This window comes from Podarcis vaucheri (genome assembly GCF_965113315.1).
Source record: "Podarcis vaucheri genome assembly, chromosome: 2".
NCBI classification, from domain to species: Eukaryota; Metazoa; Chordata; class Lepidosauria; order Squamata; family Lacertidae; genus Podarcis; species Podarcis vaucheri.
The window spans coordinates 62,865,765-62,884,159 of NC_138760.1; the positions used below are offsets into that span (position 1 = coordinate 62,865,765).

At 42.1% G+C, this 18,395-nt stretch overlaps 1 protein-coding gene across 2 annotated transcripts in view; it reads left to right on the forward strand.

Moving 5' to 3' along the window:
- The window catches only part of JADE2 (jade family PHD finger 2), a 149,460-nt gene that overhangs the window by 79,110 nt on the left and 51,955 nt on the right, over positions 1-18,395 (forward strand). For both annotated transcript variants that reach the window (XM_082211560.1, XM_082211559.1), the window contains exon 5: positions 4,956-5,125. In XM_082211560.1, coding sequence (XP_082067686.1) covers positions 4,956-5,125 — 170 coding nt within the window. The remainder of the gene's footprint in view (positions 1-4,955; positions 5,126-18,395) is intronic.

Genomic DNA, 18,395 nt, shown 5'->3' on the forward strand with positions numbered 1-18,395 from the left:
TGTGCCGAGAGCTGTCAGAGCTGGCATCACAGCCCGCTTCTCAGGCCGAGCTCTTCCTGTGATGGTATATCATTATGTGTGACACTGTTGTTGTGTGCGTGGCAAGTGTCACACATAATGGTGCCAAGCTGCTGGAAAACAGCAGGAGAATTGACAGCAAATGCCCATTCAATTCCCACCCAGAAACTACATGGGCAGACAAGGCCCCTGTCCTCTCCTCATCCTTATTTCTCAGTGTTCAAGGCCAATCTTCATGAGTGATGGGTGTGACACCTTCCCTTACGAAACATCCCCCACATCCCAGCACCTTTGGGAAATAGAGAACATTAAAACTTGCATAGAGCACTGTTGATATGCGGTTGCCAATCTGGGCTGCTACCCACATGTGCAGATGTCTGCAGTACTAGGTACCACACACTTAGTATGTAGAAGTCTCCAAATATGCTACGCTGCGTACAAATGAACTGCTACTGTATAGTGAGAAATAGACAATATATTTATTTATGAATCGCTTTCCCATGAAACATATTGAAGTGATTTAATGACCAAAACGTCTACAACCAAAACATACGTAATCATCAAATACAAGTCTCACACAAGCTGAAATTGCCTGCCCACTGAGGAGCCTGTCTGCTGCGTCTCTCAGTGATTCACTGCTTCAGCCTCGATGTCTCCCACTCAGCTTTTCCTGGGGGTGGGTAACTTTGCTGCATGTCTGCGTTGGGTGTAGTTGGATCATTTAGTTGATCCTGATGCAGAGATGCGCCAGAATTAACAGCCCTTCAGAGGAAGCACAGCCAAATCCAGAGCTCTTGCATACTCTCAAATGAACCTTTTTGGGGGGATAAGATTGAAACATGCCTGCAGCTGTAATTCACTCATAAAAAAAGAAACAAAAAAGTGTGCCCAAGCTGTCAGAAGTTTTGGGATCCCTAAGCAAGCCTGCCATGGATTCTTTTGTTGTTTAACGCCATTGCCAACAGGGAATTAGCTGCTAAACAGAACATAGACATGTCATGGTCCCTGCCCATGGCTTGATGCTTCCTTCTTCCCAGTCCTTGGGGCCAATAGCACTTGGACCTTGTACATGAGATTGCTGTACATGGGACAACTAAAATATATGACAACCTACACTGTTTTTGCCTTTCCATTGTCTCCTGTGTGTTTTGGCAACATTTGTGCCCTTTTCATTAACCATCTGGCAAGGATGCTGTCCAGAGAAAATCACTTCTGGTTAAATCTCCTTGAAATCATTGAGATGCCAATTCTTAAATTCAACTTGGGACCAGTCTTTCATTTAAATGGGACTTAAGAACAGCCCCAACCAAAAAATGCCCCCCGTGTATTCCAGCCTTGATGTTCCACAAGAAAGGCAGATGCACCCCTCTTTTCTCTCTGTGGCTCTGTTTCTCATACTTAACCATTATGATTCAACAGTTGAGTTTGCTTTCTGTTATTGGTTTTGTTTATAGGAAACCCTTCATCAAAAGAACAACAGGGTGGTTTACAGTGCGCAGTAAAACAATAAAATCAAACAACAACATTGCAACCAATAAAACAATAAAATTCAAACAAGAATTTGCAGATCCATAGTAGCACAGCAGCAAATTAATAAATATAGGTAACCCAGCTCTAATGGGTGAGGATGGCACAAAGGCCTGGGTGAATAAAAGATGGTTATGAGTTATCAGCGGCAAAGACGCAGGACACGGCACTACTGCAGAGAAGGCCTTCCCACAGGTCACAGAACACGCGATGTCCACAGCCAGGACCACAATAGGATGGTGGATGGTGCAGCGAGAGCTGGCTCATTTATGGAGACACTAAATAGCAAGGAAGTTGTCATTTTGTGGGAAAAAATACAAAATTCCTGAGCTTCCCCACCTTTACAAAAAGGGGCAGGAGGCTTAGAAAATAAGTGCTTTACCCTTAACAAGCACAGTTGTCAGTTTTTATTTTTTATAGACCAGAAGAAGCAGAATTCTTTGGGCTTATTGTCTCCTTCTGGAAGCCCTCAAAGTAAATGACTTTAATTGCTTGGCTTTGCCTACCTCAGCTGAGGCTGAAACAGCCTGTATTCACTTATCATTTTGTATCATATATAAAAATCCCATGGTTATTTCCCCTCCCTTCTCTTCCTGAAGTGGTGGTTTGTACATGTGATTATTCTGAGTGATATCCTCAGCAAGCTCCAGGGAAAAGAAAGCCTCCAGTGTCATAGGAAACATTATGAGAAGATTGATGCAGGCAGATTTAGCCGTAGGTAGGGTTATTGTTTGACTTCAGAATCAAAACATGTGGGAGGTTGTTGCCGACAGGCTTATAGTAATGCTGGCAAAGCAACAACAAAAAAGGGAAATAAAAGAATCACATCTAGTGGGAGGGTGGGAAGAACCACTTTAATTCATTGTGGTGTGAGCATAAGGCATTTGACTTTCAGACAATCTTATGGGCCCAGCTCTACAAGCTCTACTATTGGTTGCACCCAGTAGCTTTTCCATAGATCAGGAGGTAAAAGCAGAAACTAAAGACATGACTCAGTCTGTGTGTTGAATGTGGCAATGTGTGCCATAGCAGGTGGATGGGAAGTAATGAAGCTGGAGGGAAGTAGTCAGGAATTGAGTTAATCATCCCCTGAATTTACTTTAGAAAGAAACTTGTAGCTTTCGGTCCAGTGTAACAGACAGAACAACAGAATTGGAGAAAAGGAAAGGCCAAAGGGCATCTTGTCCATTCCTGTAGATATATTCATGCAATTCATGGTGTCAGAATGGAATAGAGCCACAGGGTGTCATGGGGAGGCTGGCCGGATGTTAAATGAGCTCTTTAATGTGTGGAAGGAGGAATTTCAGCTGAAATTCCTAATTCTTCAGAGCTATTAAAGGTGCTTGAGCTCTGTCTTCTTTTACATCTGGTCACCCTATTCTCTTCATATTTGCGGCAAGCCTCTGGTGCACCAGATGAAGAATGTTAGATTAAGACTCTAGTAAACAAAATCCCATTACCATTGGGCCACAAATGCAGCACTAGAACAGAAAAACAATGCGCCAACGTGGGAGAGTTTTGGGGTTTTGTTTGCTTCTTCCTTTGTTCTGGAGAGGTTCAATTTTTTGCTATTGCAGTAGGTTTTTTTAAAAAGAAAAGAAAAGAAATAAAGTATTCTTATTTCCAGTCTTCTTTGTAAATATTACAGCCCCCCTGTACTCTTAGGGCAATTGTAAGCATTGGGTTTATGTGGCATGTACTTCAAGATATTTTCAACCCGGCAGGGTTGTCACCTATAGAGGTAAGAACCAATTAGAAAATCCAAATTAAGGAGTTACCTTCAGCAGTACAGTCGTACCTTGGAAGTTGAACGGAATCTGTTCCGGAAGTCCATTGGACTTCCAAATCACGGCTTCTGATTAGCTGCAGGAAACCGCAGAAGCCCGTTGGATGTTCGGAACATTCGCAAACTGAAACAATCACTTCTGGGTTTGCAGCGTTCGGGAGCCAAAACGTCCGGGTTCCAGGGTGTTCGACAACCAAGGCACGACTGTACAGTGGTACCTCAGGTTACATACGCTTCAGGTTACAGACTCCGCTAACCCAGAAATATTACCTTGGGTTAAGAAATTGTGCAGCAGCGGCAGCAGGAGGCCCCATTAGCTAAAGTGGTGCTTCAGGTTAAGAACAGTTTCAGGTTAAGAACAGACCTCCAGAACAAATTAAGTTCTTAACCCGAAGTACCACTGTACTAGCTTTATGATTAGGTGGCCTATCTAAAAGGCCATCATATTCAATTATTTACTTTTATTATTTTATTGTTAATACAGGGGATTTCCTCTTGGACCAACTGTTTCGTGCCGTCTCTGGTCTCAGGCTCATACTTAGAGATAATCTTGCAATTGTTTCCTGATAAACACTGGAGTTACCTTTTTGTACAGCAGCTAAATCACTCAGGGTTGCATGCTAGAACCCAAGGTTCGGTTTGGGAAGGGGTTCTTCCTCAGTAATATTACCTGTGACTTAATAGTTGAGCAGCAGTTCCATGGTCCCTTGAAAGTTACACCTCTTGTGGTGCCAACACTAAAGGTGTCCCCGAAACCATTTGCCATGTGAATCACTTCAACAGTGAGTTTTATCAGCAAGGTCAAGGGGGAAGTACTCAGAGCTTTGCAACAGTGCTGAATGGTTATACTTTCTTGTCACTCAGAAACACCTTTTTCTTGACACTGCTGATTATTAAAACCCATTACATAGTCTTTAGTACATATAGTTTATTCTCTTCATGTTATGTCTTTTAAAAAGCACTTCCTGATTGTCAGAAAGGTCAATAGTTCCCAAACAAACCATTATTTTTTCTGTCATTGGTTTTGACAGCACCTCAAAGGTCTTTCAAAGAGTTGGAAGTCAGTGCCACTTTTGAGGTGATTCTAAATTGGCTTTAATAATAAGCAGGTGCCCCAGATAATTTTCCCAGTCTGGCACTTCAGCCCTGTAGAATTTGAGAAATTTTGGGAAGTGATTCCTTTTAACTTCTTGGTCATTTGTTTGTTTTTGGTGTGCATCTGCAAGTTTTGGAGTCTCATTGAACTCTTCAGCCAGAAATTACTAAAAACTAGCCATCTTTTCTCTCCACGTCTTAACTATCACACCTTCTCTGAAGAAATCCTAGTGGCTATAGCTCTGTGAATATGCCAATAATCTTTCTAATTGAATTTTTAACAACTTCACAAAACTATGCTTCACAGGTTCCTTGGGAAAAGCCATAATGGTTAAACCAGTTTCCATTTGTGGTATAAATATTGCTAAATTATTCTGCTCCAAAATGGTAAATTTTATATCAAGATGAGTTGACATTTAGGCATAAATTAGGCTTCTTAAATTTCAGTATTTAAATGCCCATTCTTGTAAAAAGGAACTTCTTCCTTCCTGTACCTCTCTTTTATGTCCATGCTTGTTTTCTTCCCTAGGATCGTTCCTGTTCTAGAACATTCATCACCACAAACCTCACCAAGCAACCTGTCCAGCTCTGACAGTTTAGATGTCACCAGGACATACTCCCAAAGAGCAAGTCGCTATGACCTGGATGAAATCGATGCTTGCTGGCTGGAACTCTTCAACATGGAGCTGAAGGAAATGGGTAAATGTTGTTGTTGTTTTTAATTCTCTCTTGGGTTGCACACGCACCAGTCTTAAACCAAAGACAAATTTTCACAACCAGTAGGCTTTCATGCATATTGTAGAAAAAAGAAGGGAAAAACTGTCCCAGTCTATGAAGGATGATGATCTTTGAGAAGTTGAAAGGCAATAGGCAAAAGTCAATCTAGATGGAGGATAAGGCTGCAGTTGGTTACTGGACATTGTCTATTCTCTGCCTCCACATCAGAGGCAGTATGCTTCCAAATGCCAGTTGCAGGAAACCATGATACGCTGGGAATGCTCTTCTGCTCATGTTCTGTTTGTAGGTTTCCCACAGGCATCTGGTTGGCCATTTTGAAAACAGGATGCTGCGCTAGATGGGCCTTTGACCTGATCAGCAGGCTTTTCTTATGTTCTTACTGATATTTTTTTAAATAGCAACCATTACTTTGGGATTATTGTGACTCTTTCATATCCTACAAATGTTATAAGCAAAAAAGGGAGGAAGAGAAGTTATATAAGATGTATTCTTTCTTTAGCAGTACATTAGTTGCAACTGAATTAACGGTGTTAAGAAAAAGGAAACAAACTTGCAAGACATTTCCGTCTTGCGAAGCAAGCCCATAGGGAAAATCGTCTTGCGAAGCAGCTCAAAAAACAAAAAACCCTTTCGTCTTGCGAGTTTTTTGGTCTTGCGAGGCATTCGTCTTGCGAGGTACCACTGTATTGCCTTCACTGAGGGTTCCCCCCCCTTCTCAGGACTAAGCTATATTTATTCAGTATACATGCACAGCCCCCACAATCACACTCTTATGAAAGATCGGGTTGAGGTAGATGTCACAGCGTGTGTGTAAAGGTGTGATAAACTCCAAAACACATTTATGTCATTTCTCTAGGGCTGTGTCCTACATTTTTATATCCTACACTAAAGTTGCAAGCCTGCACAAACTTATTTCTGAGTATGCCACATTAAAGACAGTAGAAATAGGATTGTAAAGCAGTCCAGGAAGTTTTGACTTAGAAGTGTCCAAAGTCTTGCTTTAATTAGTACCTTGTTTCCCTTCCCTTCCATTGCTGGTTCCAGAAATTCTCATATTGCAGTGGGAATTCCCTGCTTAAAAGTGGGTGTGGGGACAGATCTGTAGATTTAAATTGTAGATTTGTTGGCACATTGGTCCGAAAATGCAAGGTTTCCAAGAAGTCAAGTGACACCTTCTTGGGGCCATCCTGAGAAAATAAGGCAGCTTTAGAGTTGTACCAAATTAGGACCCTAATAGGGGTCCTAATTTTAGCTTATGGAAGGCAGTGTATTGGCTGTTGCCTGTTCCTCATCTTGTATATTCCATTTTAAAAACAAACTAGTTCTTGTCCTCAAAGGAAATGCAACAATGAAGAATTGCACAGAAGCTTACTGCTACATAGAGGGTAAGGAAAATACCTATTGGAACCTCTAGTTCACCTGCCTGATGACATGGAATTGCTCTACCTAGTATAATTTCTAATGCCTTTTCCATGCTAGTTTATATCCCCACCCCTGAGATGGGATTTTTAGCTGTGCTGATTACACATGCCTCCCAGAAATAAACAAATATTCTACTTTTCTGTAGTACTTTCAATATAAAGTAGACATCTTTACCCAGAAACAGAAAAGCCTCAATATAAACAAAATGCACAATTAATTCATCAAGCCCAAAACAGAAAAAGTCAATTTTCTTTATCAGAAGCTCATGCTGGCTATCAGCTCCCCTACTTGGTGAAAATACGCAATGTAAAGAGCTGCCAACCGACAACGTGATGAACATTTAACTGTGTCTGATGGTTTTATTGGTTGCTGCTGCTGCCATGTGCGATAATAAAGAAAGTTGGTCTAAAGTAATTTGGATCAAACACTGAACTACATTCACATATAGGACATTATAGGCAGCATAAGGCTGTTTTCCTTTTAAGCAGAAGCTGGGCCATTTATGTTTTTATTAAGATTTCACGCCATATATTGTGATCTCCGTTTAATCCAAAGCTATTGTATGATTGTGACTAGTGAGACTTCAAAGGCATGAAAAGTCCCTTCGCTGTTACATAGCCATCTCCCCCCCCACAGAGCCCCCCTTCTTTTTCTATCCTCCTGATTCACTAGCTGAGCTTAGTCTCTTTCTGCCACAAATATATTCTCAGAGAATTTGCAAAAAGACAGTGGGTTTTATCTAGTGAAGTCATCCCATTACTGCAAGGACTTCCACCTGTAGCTCAAAAGTTCTTCCAATGAATCTCAAAGTTAATCTCAGCCATTCTAACCATTTCCTTTGACACAAACTTCTCTGCATCACTGCACATAGGACTGAGCTTAGTTTTTCAGTGTCCATATTCTCGTGCTCCGGCTCCCTCCTCTGTGGTTGGCATCTTAGGTTCCTCCTTGGGCAACAGCTATGGGCACTATTGCTTCACAAGAACACCATTTCCTAACTTATTCCCCACAAGAGACAGAGAAACAGTGGGAAACCAATGACCACCACCCCCTTCCTAGTATATGTGAAGAGGACCTCCAGCTCCTATTGCAAGCAAAGTCTTAGCCCAGCTCAGAGCCATAGTAAGATAATTTATTCCTTTTTTTGCCTTTGGAGGCAAGCAGAACAACTTTTCCAGCTCTGTTCTTCTATACCTCTTGGGGGCTAGTTGAGAAGCTGATGACCCATTGCCTGCCTCAAGCATTATACCATGGAAATATCTGTTCGTGCTGCAGACACTAAGAAGGAGATAGGATCATTCCAACTGACTTCCACCTTTTGTTGTGATAGGGGTACTTTTTCTTTAGCAGTTGCCCAATGGCCCCAAATACTGCAAATCCAGCTTTTCCAAGTAGCCCTACTTCCAAAAATTTAACACAGCCCTAACTAGAAGAGTTACCTGGCCTGTTTATTGAAATGCTAAGACTATTCAAGGTATATTCCATGCTGGTGGTCCTAGGCTGCTGTCCTATTCTCAGACTAAGTCCGATTTAATTCCTTAGGGCTTATTTTTTGAACGTACGTAGGATCATTTTGTTTTGTTAATTTGTTAATTAGTTACAGGATGTAACTGGAAGTAGGCGATGTCTTTAGTCACCTGAGAAGTGGGTATGAAACAGTTCCAGAGGGATGGTCACAAGATCACATGTTCTAAATGAGTTGTTCTTTAATACCTCTGAACTTAGAGTAATGAAGGATGTAACTGCACTATAATGTCCTCTATAATCTACTGGTGAAGGTAGAAAATAATAGAAAAAGAGCCAGCAGGAAGACTCCCAAGAGAACATGTGGCTTTAAGCCAGAGAGCCCAGAGTCTGAAAATACAAATAGCAGCTTGCCCTAGAATCCAGTCTCCAAAGGAAGCTCTTTAAAAATGGACAACTGACTAAAGGAACTTTTAAGAGCTAAATACACATAAATAAACCACAGCAATGCTGATGAAGGGAAAACCAGAAAGCCCTGTGTGGTTTGTTTGATGGCAATAAAATAAGTGGGCCACAGATTCAGCAAAAGATTTATGGTAGGTGTCTTGGCAGTTTCTAATACAGGAAATCAGCAAGCAGGCAAGGTAGATGCTTCTTGTTTTAAAAGCCAGCTTGTGTAAAAATATTCATTGGACTGTAAGATGGCATGATACTGTATATTAAAGATTGCCTTAACATATCCTTTCATATTCTGTCATGATGCTATAATTCATAGGATGCAGCAGTGTGTGTTTGTAGGTGTTTATGTAGGTGTAGACTGTAGGCAACAAAACCATATCAAATTACTAGTGAAAGACTCAGAGACCACAATATGTTATTTTCAAATCCATTGTGAAATGCACTTCAGATTGTTCGTCTAAAGCATCCCGTGGATCTTGGAATTCAGAATCAAAGGCTTCCCTACTGAACTGTCTGACCAAAGACTTGGAAAGCATGCTGTGACATCAGAGCAACTAAGCCAATTGCAATTGGAGAGTTACAATATTGGGGGTCTTCTTTAGGCATTTAATGGCATAGAGATCCTTGCATCTTTAGAGTAAGGAACTTGGCCACTTGCAAGAGTAACAAGCCTACTGTGGCATGAGAGCATTAGCATCAATAGTAGCAGAGCAATCAGAGGGGATGCAGTACTGTCAAAAAAGGAGTTTAACAGTGTTCATTGTCTGTCATCCAGGCAGGCTCGCACATATTAATACTGAACTATCAAGTCATATGAGTGACTGGTTTTCAATACATATGTCTAAGCAATACAGAATTCATAAGAATCAGTGCTAAATTCTGTTACCTGTATAAATTATACAAATTGGACAACTTCACATACTTTATTTTGCAATTTAACAAATTTGCATAATTCAAACATGGGGAAGGCAAGGAGCCACTGGAAATCTTTGACATCACCTGTCTGACTTCTTGATATCTCAGCACAATTTAAAGCACATATTTCACACTATTTATGCCATTTTAAGCATATCTTCAAATCCATAAGAAGCAGAAATTACTCTTTTTAAAGCTGAAAGCTGATATTCTCAGGGAGTTGAATTCTCTGCTTTTTCCTGCAATACGGCTATTGTTTATGCCAGAGGTTTTCAACCTTTTAAAGTCTACAGCTTAAAACTACATTCTTTCTGCGGCACATCTTCCCTTGTTGAGTGTACCCTCAGCCTAGAAACTGTCCAGCACTGGCATTTTCATCCCTCCATCACTCTTGAGTATGGTAGACAAAAGTGTGCCAACTAGCCCTGGTGGAACGCTGAATGCACCAGCTCCCATGGTACAAAGGTCTTACTAAGACTGATAAGTTTAAGGGTACCTGGTGATTCCCCCAGGTGTTTGTTACTTGATCTGAAGGGCACATTCAAACTCCAGTCTCACAGCTCAGTCTTTGGAGACACTTAGTTTAGGACAGTGATCACTCGTGATTTTTGGTTTACCTCACATAATATTTTTATTCAATTTTAGCTTTGAGGTGCTTTCTCCCAAAAAGTTATATGCTGCAACGTATTTGCAGCTCCACTGTGCTGTTTACGTTTCTCTCTTTTATTGTATTATCCTTTCTACCATTTTTCTTGCTCTGTTTGTCCTTCTTTGAGTCTTGTAGCTGCTTTCTCTACTTGCATAACAGAATGAAATAAAGGCATATTTGAGGGGTGGGAGAGGAGAAAATTGTAGCTGCTCGGGTACCGATGGCCAAGCTAGGAGTCCTTCCTGTTCCCCCAAGAGTCTCTTGTGCCCTTCAAGTGGGGAGGGTGGCCCCTACCGATTTGAGAAATCCTGTTCTAATGCACAGTCTCCAGTAAGGCTTAATTAAGGTCTATTTATTCCTCAAGGAGGAAGGGAAAGCAGTTATTAAATTGAGCTTGGGTGCGTGGGAGCAAAGCTCTTCTCATGAGCAGTTGATTTCCTGATCAGTCTTGTTTGTACTGCCAGTAACAGCTGATTAGAGGCACTGTCAATAATGTCTCTGTGTTCGGCTTTCTCGTGAGGAGGGGGGCTGAGAGATGAAGAGACACTTGTAGATGGAACTGTAGGAGATGTTTCACATATAATTTCCTGAAATACAGTTTAGTATATTCGTCTTTTACAAAACAGCTAGCACTTGATTTTGAAATAAATAATTCTCTTGTACACTTTGTAGACCCAGAAATGTGTATACTTTACAACTGGTTTTGACTTTAATCATCAGTATTCTATATTTTACTCAGTTTTTGGACCAGAGCACATAATATGCCTTCTACCAGATCAGACTGTTCATCCATCAAACCCAGTATTGTTCACTTTGCGTGGCAGTGACTCTCCAGGGAGTCAGGCACAGGTATCTTTAACATCACTTGCAATGTGGTTTCCTAATTGGAGATGCCAGAGATTTAACTTGGGGACAAAGCATGTTCTCCAACACTGAATAGGGTAGTAGTCTGGCTAGTGCTTTCTGTATTCTGCAATGTGTGTCTTATGAATGGGTAAGGTGGATAAGTAGAATGCAAGCCCTACTCCAATGGTTTTCAGACTTTCTTGTCTGGACCAAACTTCCTTGTCTGAATAAAAATTTGTTCACGCCACTCCAATTTTTTTTTTTACTGATAAGAAATACATTGGGAAACAAAAAGAAACACCCCTGGCAGTGCTTGATTTATAACAAGTGAAATCAATTACCTTATAAGATGATCATGGGGCATCCAGCAAGTATAAAACAACAAGTCTTCTCCAGCACTCTTGAACCGTGATTCTGGATCACAGCTAGGATTGTCCTCAGTATCGATTGATGCTCCTGTTCTCATTTTGAAAAGATACCTATCCATATTCTTTAATATAAATATATAGAGATACAGTACAGATACTATACTGTACTGAAATGTTTAAATGTTTCTTTGATTGTCCTTGAATCTTCTTGCCACACCAATACGGCACGCCACACCCTCTGAGAACCTCTGCTCTACTCTGTTGCCCTTTTCATGTTCCGATCTTTATTGAATTAAAGATTGGTTAAAGATTCTTTAAACTCCCCCCCCCAAGCTGTGTTGCAATCTATTTTATTTTGTCTTTGCAATGCCTTGTAGGTATATTCCATTTATAGAACTGATCTTCTTTTGCGCTTCAGTGAATGAAGTCTGAATCAAAATCATTGATATATTTGTGTTGTATCTGAAGTAGTGCTTAATACTGTTCCGTCTTTCATCTCCTTGGCACTGTGTATTTTATTTCTTGAATTGTGGGTGGGATGTGGGAAGCCATGTCCTTTTAAGCATGGATTCTACTTCCTTTAATTGTCAGGCCCACTTCCTTCTATCTGCTTTCCAACCAGTTCCTGTGGTATAGATCATCCTTGTTCATGTCTGACTACATATTGCTATTCATATATTACAAACAGGAGGAGGATGCCATTAAGAGTCAGTTCATCCATTTGTCTTCCACATGTATGGTTACCAAACTCTTTGATTTTGTCGGGGAAGTGAACTCATCTTAGGATAAAGTTTGCAGGAAATACCCTATAATCAGTTTAGAAGGCAGCTTTCATTTTCTTGGAACTCTTTTTGGTAACCCATGTGTTGCACAAGAAGCCTTCAAGTGAGGGCTGAATTTTTTTGTTCTCATCTCTTTTTATATGAATAAGAAAACCAGTAAACCCACTGCCACTTAACACTGTGTTAACGGTTTTGAATGGAGGATGCAATCAGTCATAGGAATTAGATGTGAACTAGCAATTATAGAAGCCTTGGAAACAGATCTGGAGCTTGGTCTCACTTAGTTTTTCACCACTGTCAATCTGAAGCAGCTCCATTGGACATTCCAGAGCTGATTTTGTTGGTCTTTCATTAAATAAGTTATTACTTTTTACAGAACATGTGCAACATTGCTATTAAAATTGATTTTTTTCAAATGTATGAAGCCGTGGGATGTATTATTAAGTTCATAATATGAAGTATTTAAAAGGCCTCAAGTGATCAATACAAATAAGTGCTTTATAACTAGAGAGACCCGAGGTCTCATTGACTTCAATATTTGCCTTCATGGGGGCGCAGAAGCATAATGCGAGGAAAATGTTCTGCTGCATTAAAATTAAAAACCCATGCAGATCTCTCTGGGACAGCACTTGAGGAGCTAGTAATGATTCAGTTACTGCTGGAAAATCCATTAGGATTACCACTTCTGATGTAGTGGATGTTCTTACAAAGAATGATAGAAAAAATGACAAAGCCAGATTTGTTGATGTTCCGATCATTTTACTTTGCCTGTGGTTGCGATCCTATTACAGACTTAATCCTACTAAAAAGCACCATTGAACTTAGTGGGATAGAACTGTGTTGTAACGTAAGGAAAAGGGCCTTTTCAGTTGTGGCATTCCTTCCTTAGAGAAGCCCAGCTAGCGCAATCACTACTGTTCCTTGAGAAAACAGTGAAAACAGGTTTAGATAATTCTCCATGTTCATTTAATCCTACTCCAGGGCCCCCAGTACAGGAGCAATGCTTCTTTGGGAGCATTGGGGAGGTATGTAAGTTGCTGCTTTCCCTGTCCCTATCTCCTGGTAAGCCCCCCTCATACACACACAGGAACAGGGCTGTATAGGGGTAGCACTGGGGCCACTTTGCCCAGAACCTCCTCAAAACCGGGAGCCAGTTATGTATCCGGACTTGAGAGGATACTAGGAACAAAATAGCCTCATAATCAGAGTTGTCTCAGAACAGTTCTGTGATAGGAGAGCTTTATTACAGAGGGTGTGTGTGTGTGTGTGTGTGTGTGTGTGTGTGTGTTGATTATAAAGTGACTTCTAAAAACATTTTGCCATCATCTTAAATTTAAGAAATAATTGATGTTGGTGGGTGGCATAAAGGGTGCTAATTGGTTCCTGTAAATCTTTTAAGTGTATTAGCGGGATGTGCTCATAATGAAATATCTAGGAGCTTCATAGCGCACGCTTGGCTCATCTGCTAGCTGTATTTTGTTTCATTTATGGAGAAGGGTTTGTGTGGCACTCATCACTGTATCACCTGAGCATCTTAATGCACCACTTTAAAAAGAAGCAAGCATTGTGTTGTTCCTTTTATTCCTCTTACAAAGGAAGCAAAATCAGAGGTAAATATTTAGAAAGGAAGGAAGCATGGAAGGGTCCCATCAATTTCTAAATAATCCCTTTGACGTTCATGGGATATATCCAGAGCTGGTGATTTATCAACAAGTTCACCTCCTGATCCTAACAGAAAGCAAGTTTTAGCGATTTCAGAGGAAAGCACTTGCATGTACTTAAACAGAGATCTCCACCAATATTGAAGTTTGGTCACCGGTATTTTTGATTTAGGACTTGTGAGTTCAGAAAGCACTGGAAAATGTGATTTTAATGAACTTATATGCTAAGAAGGTTTTTAAAAATATACCCCTTCCAGCTCAGAATTTCCTGACCCCACCATGCTGTAGCCAGATTGCATGATTTATCTTTTGACAGAACTCTGCCTCTAATTTCCATTGGAATATTTGAAATGATTTGGTATCATTGTCACTGAACAATCAGAGCACACCAGGGTTTGGGCGATTAAGGGAGAGAACCAGTCCTATTTATTTCTCATGCTTTGAAATCCCAGTTCACATTCTGATAGTTTTAATAGTTTTTATTCTTGCAGAATCCCTGTGGGGTAGGTAAAGGGCATTTTCAAAATAAAGCAGACAGATTTTAAGTGCCTTTCTTAAAGCTATCTACAGAAAGAACATTATTATTGTTGTTGTTGCTATTGTTATTATTTATTAAATTTATATACCACCCTTCATTTACAGCATAAGAATACCAAATGAGAACACAAAATATGTAACAACGACAACTAAACCAATAATCCCCCCTCCCACAAAAACGTGTAAAAGGTCATAAATTAAAAGTAAGATAAACATTTAATGCATAGGAAATACTGTCTCTGATTTGAAATCTGCCTTATGCTGCTTTTAAAAAAAGGATGCCCACATGCTTACTGCTGAAATTTGCCAAAAGAGTAAAATAAAAAAGAAGACAAAAGACTTAGGGCTTAGGCGGTAGAGTTTCTTCCTGTTAAAATTGTAGGATTGCAGCAATATTTATTATATCTCAGTATCTAAGAATGGTTATATATGTTATACATATTAGTATGCGTGTGTCTGTGTGTGCGCACACACACAATTAGGTTTGTGCTGTTGGGAATCAACTAATGGCACAGCCAGTGGCCTTAAAATTGTTGCTCATGAGCAATTTTATCATCCTCTCCAATATACTCTGCAGGGCGAAAGGAGTTCTGGTTTCAGTAAATTGATTTCAGTTGAAGTGCAGTTTAGCTGGAAATAAGTCTCAGTTATTGCACAAGGTGGTTCATCTGTTAATATTTCTCTCTGGCTTATTAAGCAATTCATTATCAGAACACTTCAAAAGTAGAAAAATGTGTATTTAATGGGAAACTGTTGATCCTCTTGCCATGGGACTAATATGAGCATCCCAAACCACCACACCTCTACCACAGAACATCATTATGAAGACGTGGTTGATGAGAGTCCAAAGAAAGAGAATTCTCAATGGGATGATTGGAGCCTCACCCTTGCCTGATGTTAATCTCAGCGGAGAGATTGCATTGGCAATGCAAAGTGGGATCCTTTTTTAATAGTGTTTTGTAGTACTGCCCTGGGGGTAGAAATACTGAAGGACAGGATATATAAATATAATTACAAACCAACCAACTAAACAAACAAACAAACAAACAAACAAACAAACAGAGTTCTGTTTGTAAGTTTTGAATTTATGACTACTTATTTCAGACCATTGTGAGGTTTTGACACATTTCATTGCCTTTTGCTGTCTGTGAAAAACACTAGAGTTGACAACCTTCTTGCTGGCATTTCTCCTGTACCTGTATTTTTGCTCTAAAGCAGGACTGGCAGAAATTAATCATTTGACACTTTCCTCAGAACATAGATCTGATGGGAAGCACCACCTGTTCTCTTTCTGCCTGTCCTGCAGTTTTTAGGTGCAGCAGTCCTTCCTTTTAAAAAAGTTGGCAATTAGTAAACATCCATCAAGCAGTATTTATATCCATTGTAACTTATTTTACACAAGGAGGGATATAAATAGATAGCTTCCTTTCCATAGTGGTTGAACCACGGCTTTCCCAGGCCTGTTTTTATGTAGCAGGTCCCCGCTATCAGAATGCTCATTATCCAAAATCTCAGTTATCCAAACACAAAGAATTATACCCAAACCTCACTACACAAATGGCTGATTCAGATATCTTGAACAGCCGAGAGTTTGCCCACTTCCTTACTTGTTTGTGTTTTGCTGGTTAGTGGCAGCCATTTTAAGCAGAAAGCATGGAGGGAGGACGAGAGATCAGACAAATTGGAAAGCTGGAGAGATCAGACAAATCCCCCCCCCCCCGTTTGACTTCTGCTGATTGGCTGCAGCAGTCTCAGTCAGAAAGCAGGGAGAGGAGGAAGAATCGTCAAATCACGAATTAGATATGTCCCCATAGGAAATAATGAAAGTCATCCACTTGTTATGCAAACACTCGCTTAACAAACAATTTCCTGGGATAGTGAAAAGCAGGACCTGCGTGTGCTTTTCAATTCGTTTGTGTTAGTCTAATTCAGTGTTTCCCAACCTTTTTTGGGCAAAGGCACACTTGTTTCATGAAAAAAATCTCGAGGCACACCACCATTACAGCCCCGTGACGTCAGCGCGCAGCGTCACGCCGGGAGGGACATGAATTGCTAGCAAATTACATAATCACCTCCTTGAGGGCTGGCTCATCTTCTCCGAAGGCAGAACCCCATTAATTAACAGCACAGACTCACACCATAGCCAAGACGAGGGGGGAAAACCTCAGTCATGCACATGTGGGGGCTAAATGAGGACGAAGACTGGGCAGAGAGCAGGGTTCAAATCACCCCACCTGGCCAGGACAATCCCTGGGTGCTCCCTTGGGCCACTCGCCTGACCCACCTCGCAGGGCTGTTGTTGCGAGGATAACACGGGGAGAACCATGCGCGCCCCCGGGAGCTCCTTGGAGGAGAAAGTGGGCGATGAATGCAATGCACGAAATATATGAGAGGCGACCAGGTTTTGCAGGTGAGGGGCCCCCGCCAGCCTACGCTTCCAACACCCGGCGCAACGACGCCGAAGTTTCCCCCCGGGCTCGGCTCGGTGAGCAGCGCTGCTCCCCCCCGGCTCCCCTTCGCCCTCCCGGCTCTCTCTGCCGCCCACTGGGGACCCCCTCACCTGCCAAGTCCAGAGCGCCGGTGGAAGTTGCATGCATGCATGCAGGGCGCCGCGTTGCCATTGCATTGCACTGCACTCCATGCAACGCCTGCACGCATGCATTGCCTTGCACGCCCGCCAAGGGGTCTCCCCGCGGTCCGATGCGTCCCCTCCAGCGCGGATGCAGCATTGCAAAAATAAACCCCCCCGACGCAGCCCTACCTGGGGGGGCAGCCTCCGCCGCTCCGCCTCCGCGGGGATCCCCGGGCTCCATCCTGCCGCCCGATCTCTGCGGGGGCGCAGGCAGGCTGTGCGGGGTCTGCGCGGAAGAGCCCCTGCCCGCCCGGCTGCCGCCGCTGCGCTCATTCCATGGCCGGGAGAAGAGCGCTTCAAACAAAACGCCCGGCCCCGCTGGGAAACGTAGTTTGCGCACCCCGCGCGGGCGCGGAGCCCAAGGGCGAGGGGACTACGGATCCCGGCAGCCCCCGCGCCGGGGACGGAGGGGGAGAGGCCGGGTGCAGGGATGGAGGGACGGGTGGGCGAGCAAGTGAGTGAGTGGCAGCCGCCAAGCCTTGGCCGAGAGCCAGGAAGGGCCTCCCCGGAGGAGGAGGAGGGAGGTGCAGAGCAGGAGGGAGGGAGGGAACCCCAGGGGTCATCTAGTGACGGCGCCCCAATAGAAAATTTGACTTTAAAAAAAAAATCTTTCAATTTTTTTAATTTTTCCCGCGGCACACCAGGCAACATCTCGCGGCACACTAGTGTGCCGTGGAACAGTGGTTGGGAAACACTGGTCTAATTACATAGTCCCTTAGCACTGTGTCTGGAATTGCTATAGAGATTCCAGCTCTCTTTCAAGGGGCTGCTTGCATATTACATTTCCCCTGCTGCTCTAGAGTGAAAAGCACTGAACTGTCTAGAAATGGTGCTGGCTCTGCACTTTCTCTCTCTTTTATGCCTGTGACATAAGTGAAGAACAAGATACTTGATGGCCAAGAGAGCTCCTCTGTTGAACACTGTCAAAAGCCAATAGTTCCACTCAGTAGTTCTTTTGGGTTTTTTTTTAAAGAAAACTTTATGAATAGCAATAACTTTATATGATGCTGAGGAAGATAAATGGAGCATAAATGGAAAAAGAACTTTACCCTCAGGCCTCGTCGTTTAGCGATTCATAAGCCATTAATCGCCTCATACCCATCAAGTACATTTGTCACTTGAATAGGCTCCGGGGTACTCGTGAGTGGAGCTTGGCAAACTAATTACAGTGCTAATGTAATTACACATAAATGGAATGCAAGTGTATGTGTGTAAGAGACAAGAGAAGGAGATTGGCCGTATAACCAACGAGCGTTCCCGTTCATGCAGGCATCGCATATAATTCTTGCTTACTGTTTAAAAGCCCCAGTGGAGTGCCAGTCTTATGCTCACCTTCAGAACTAAGCAAAGCCAGCCAGGAGATGGAAGAGGTTTTTCAGCATCTCTGTCCCATTTCTTGTGGGTTCAGCTGGCGATATCACTAACAATGAAAAATTTACAGTCTTCACTGGCCAGAGGGAAAAGGCTGTAACAGAAGGCGTAGGGTAAGGATACAG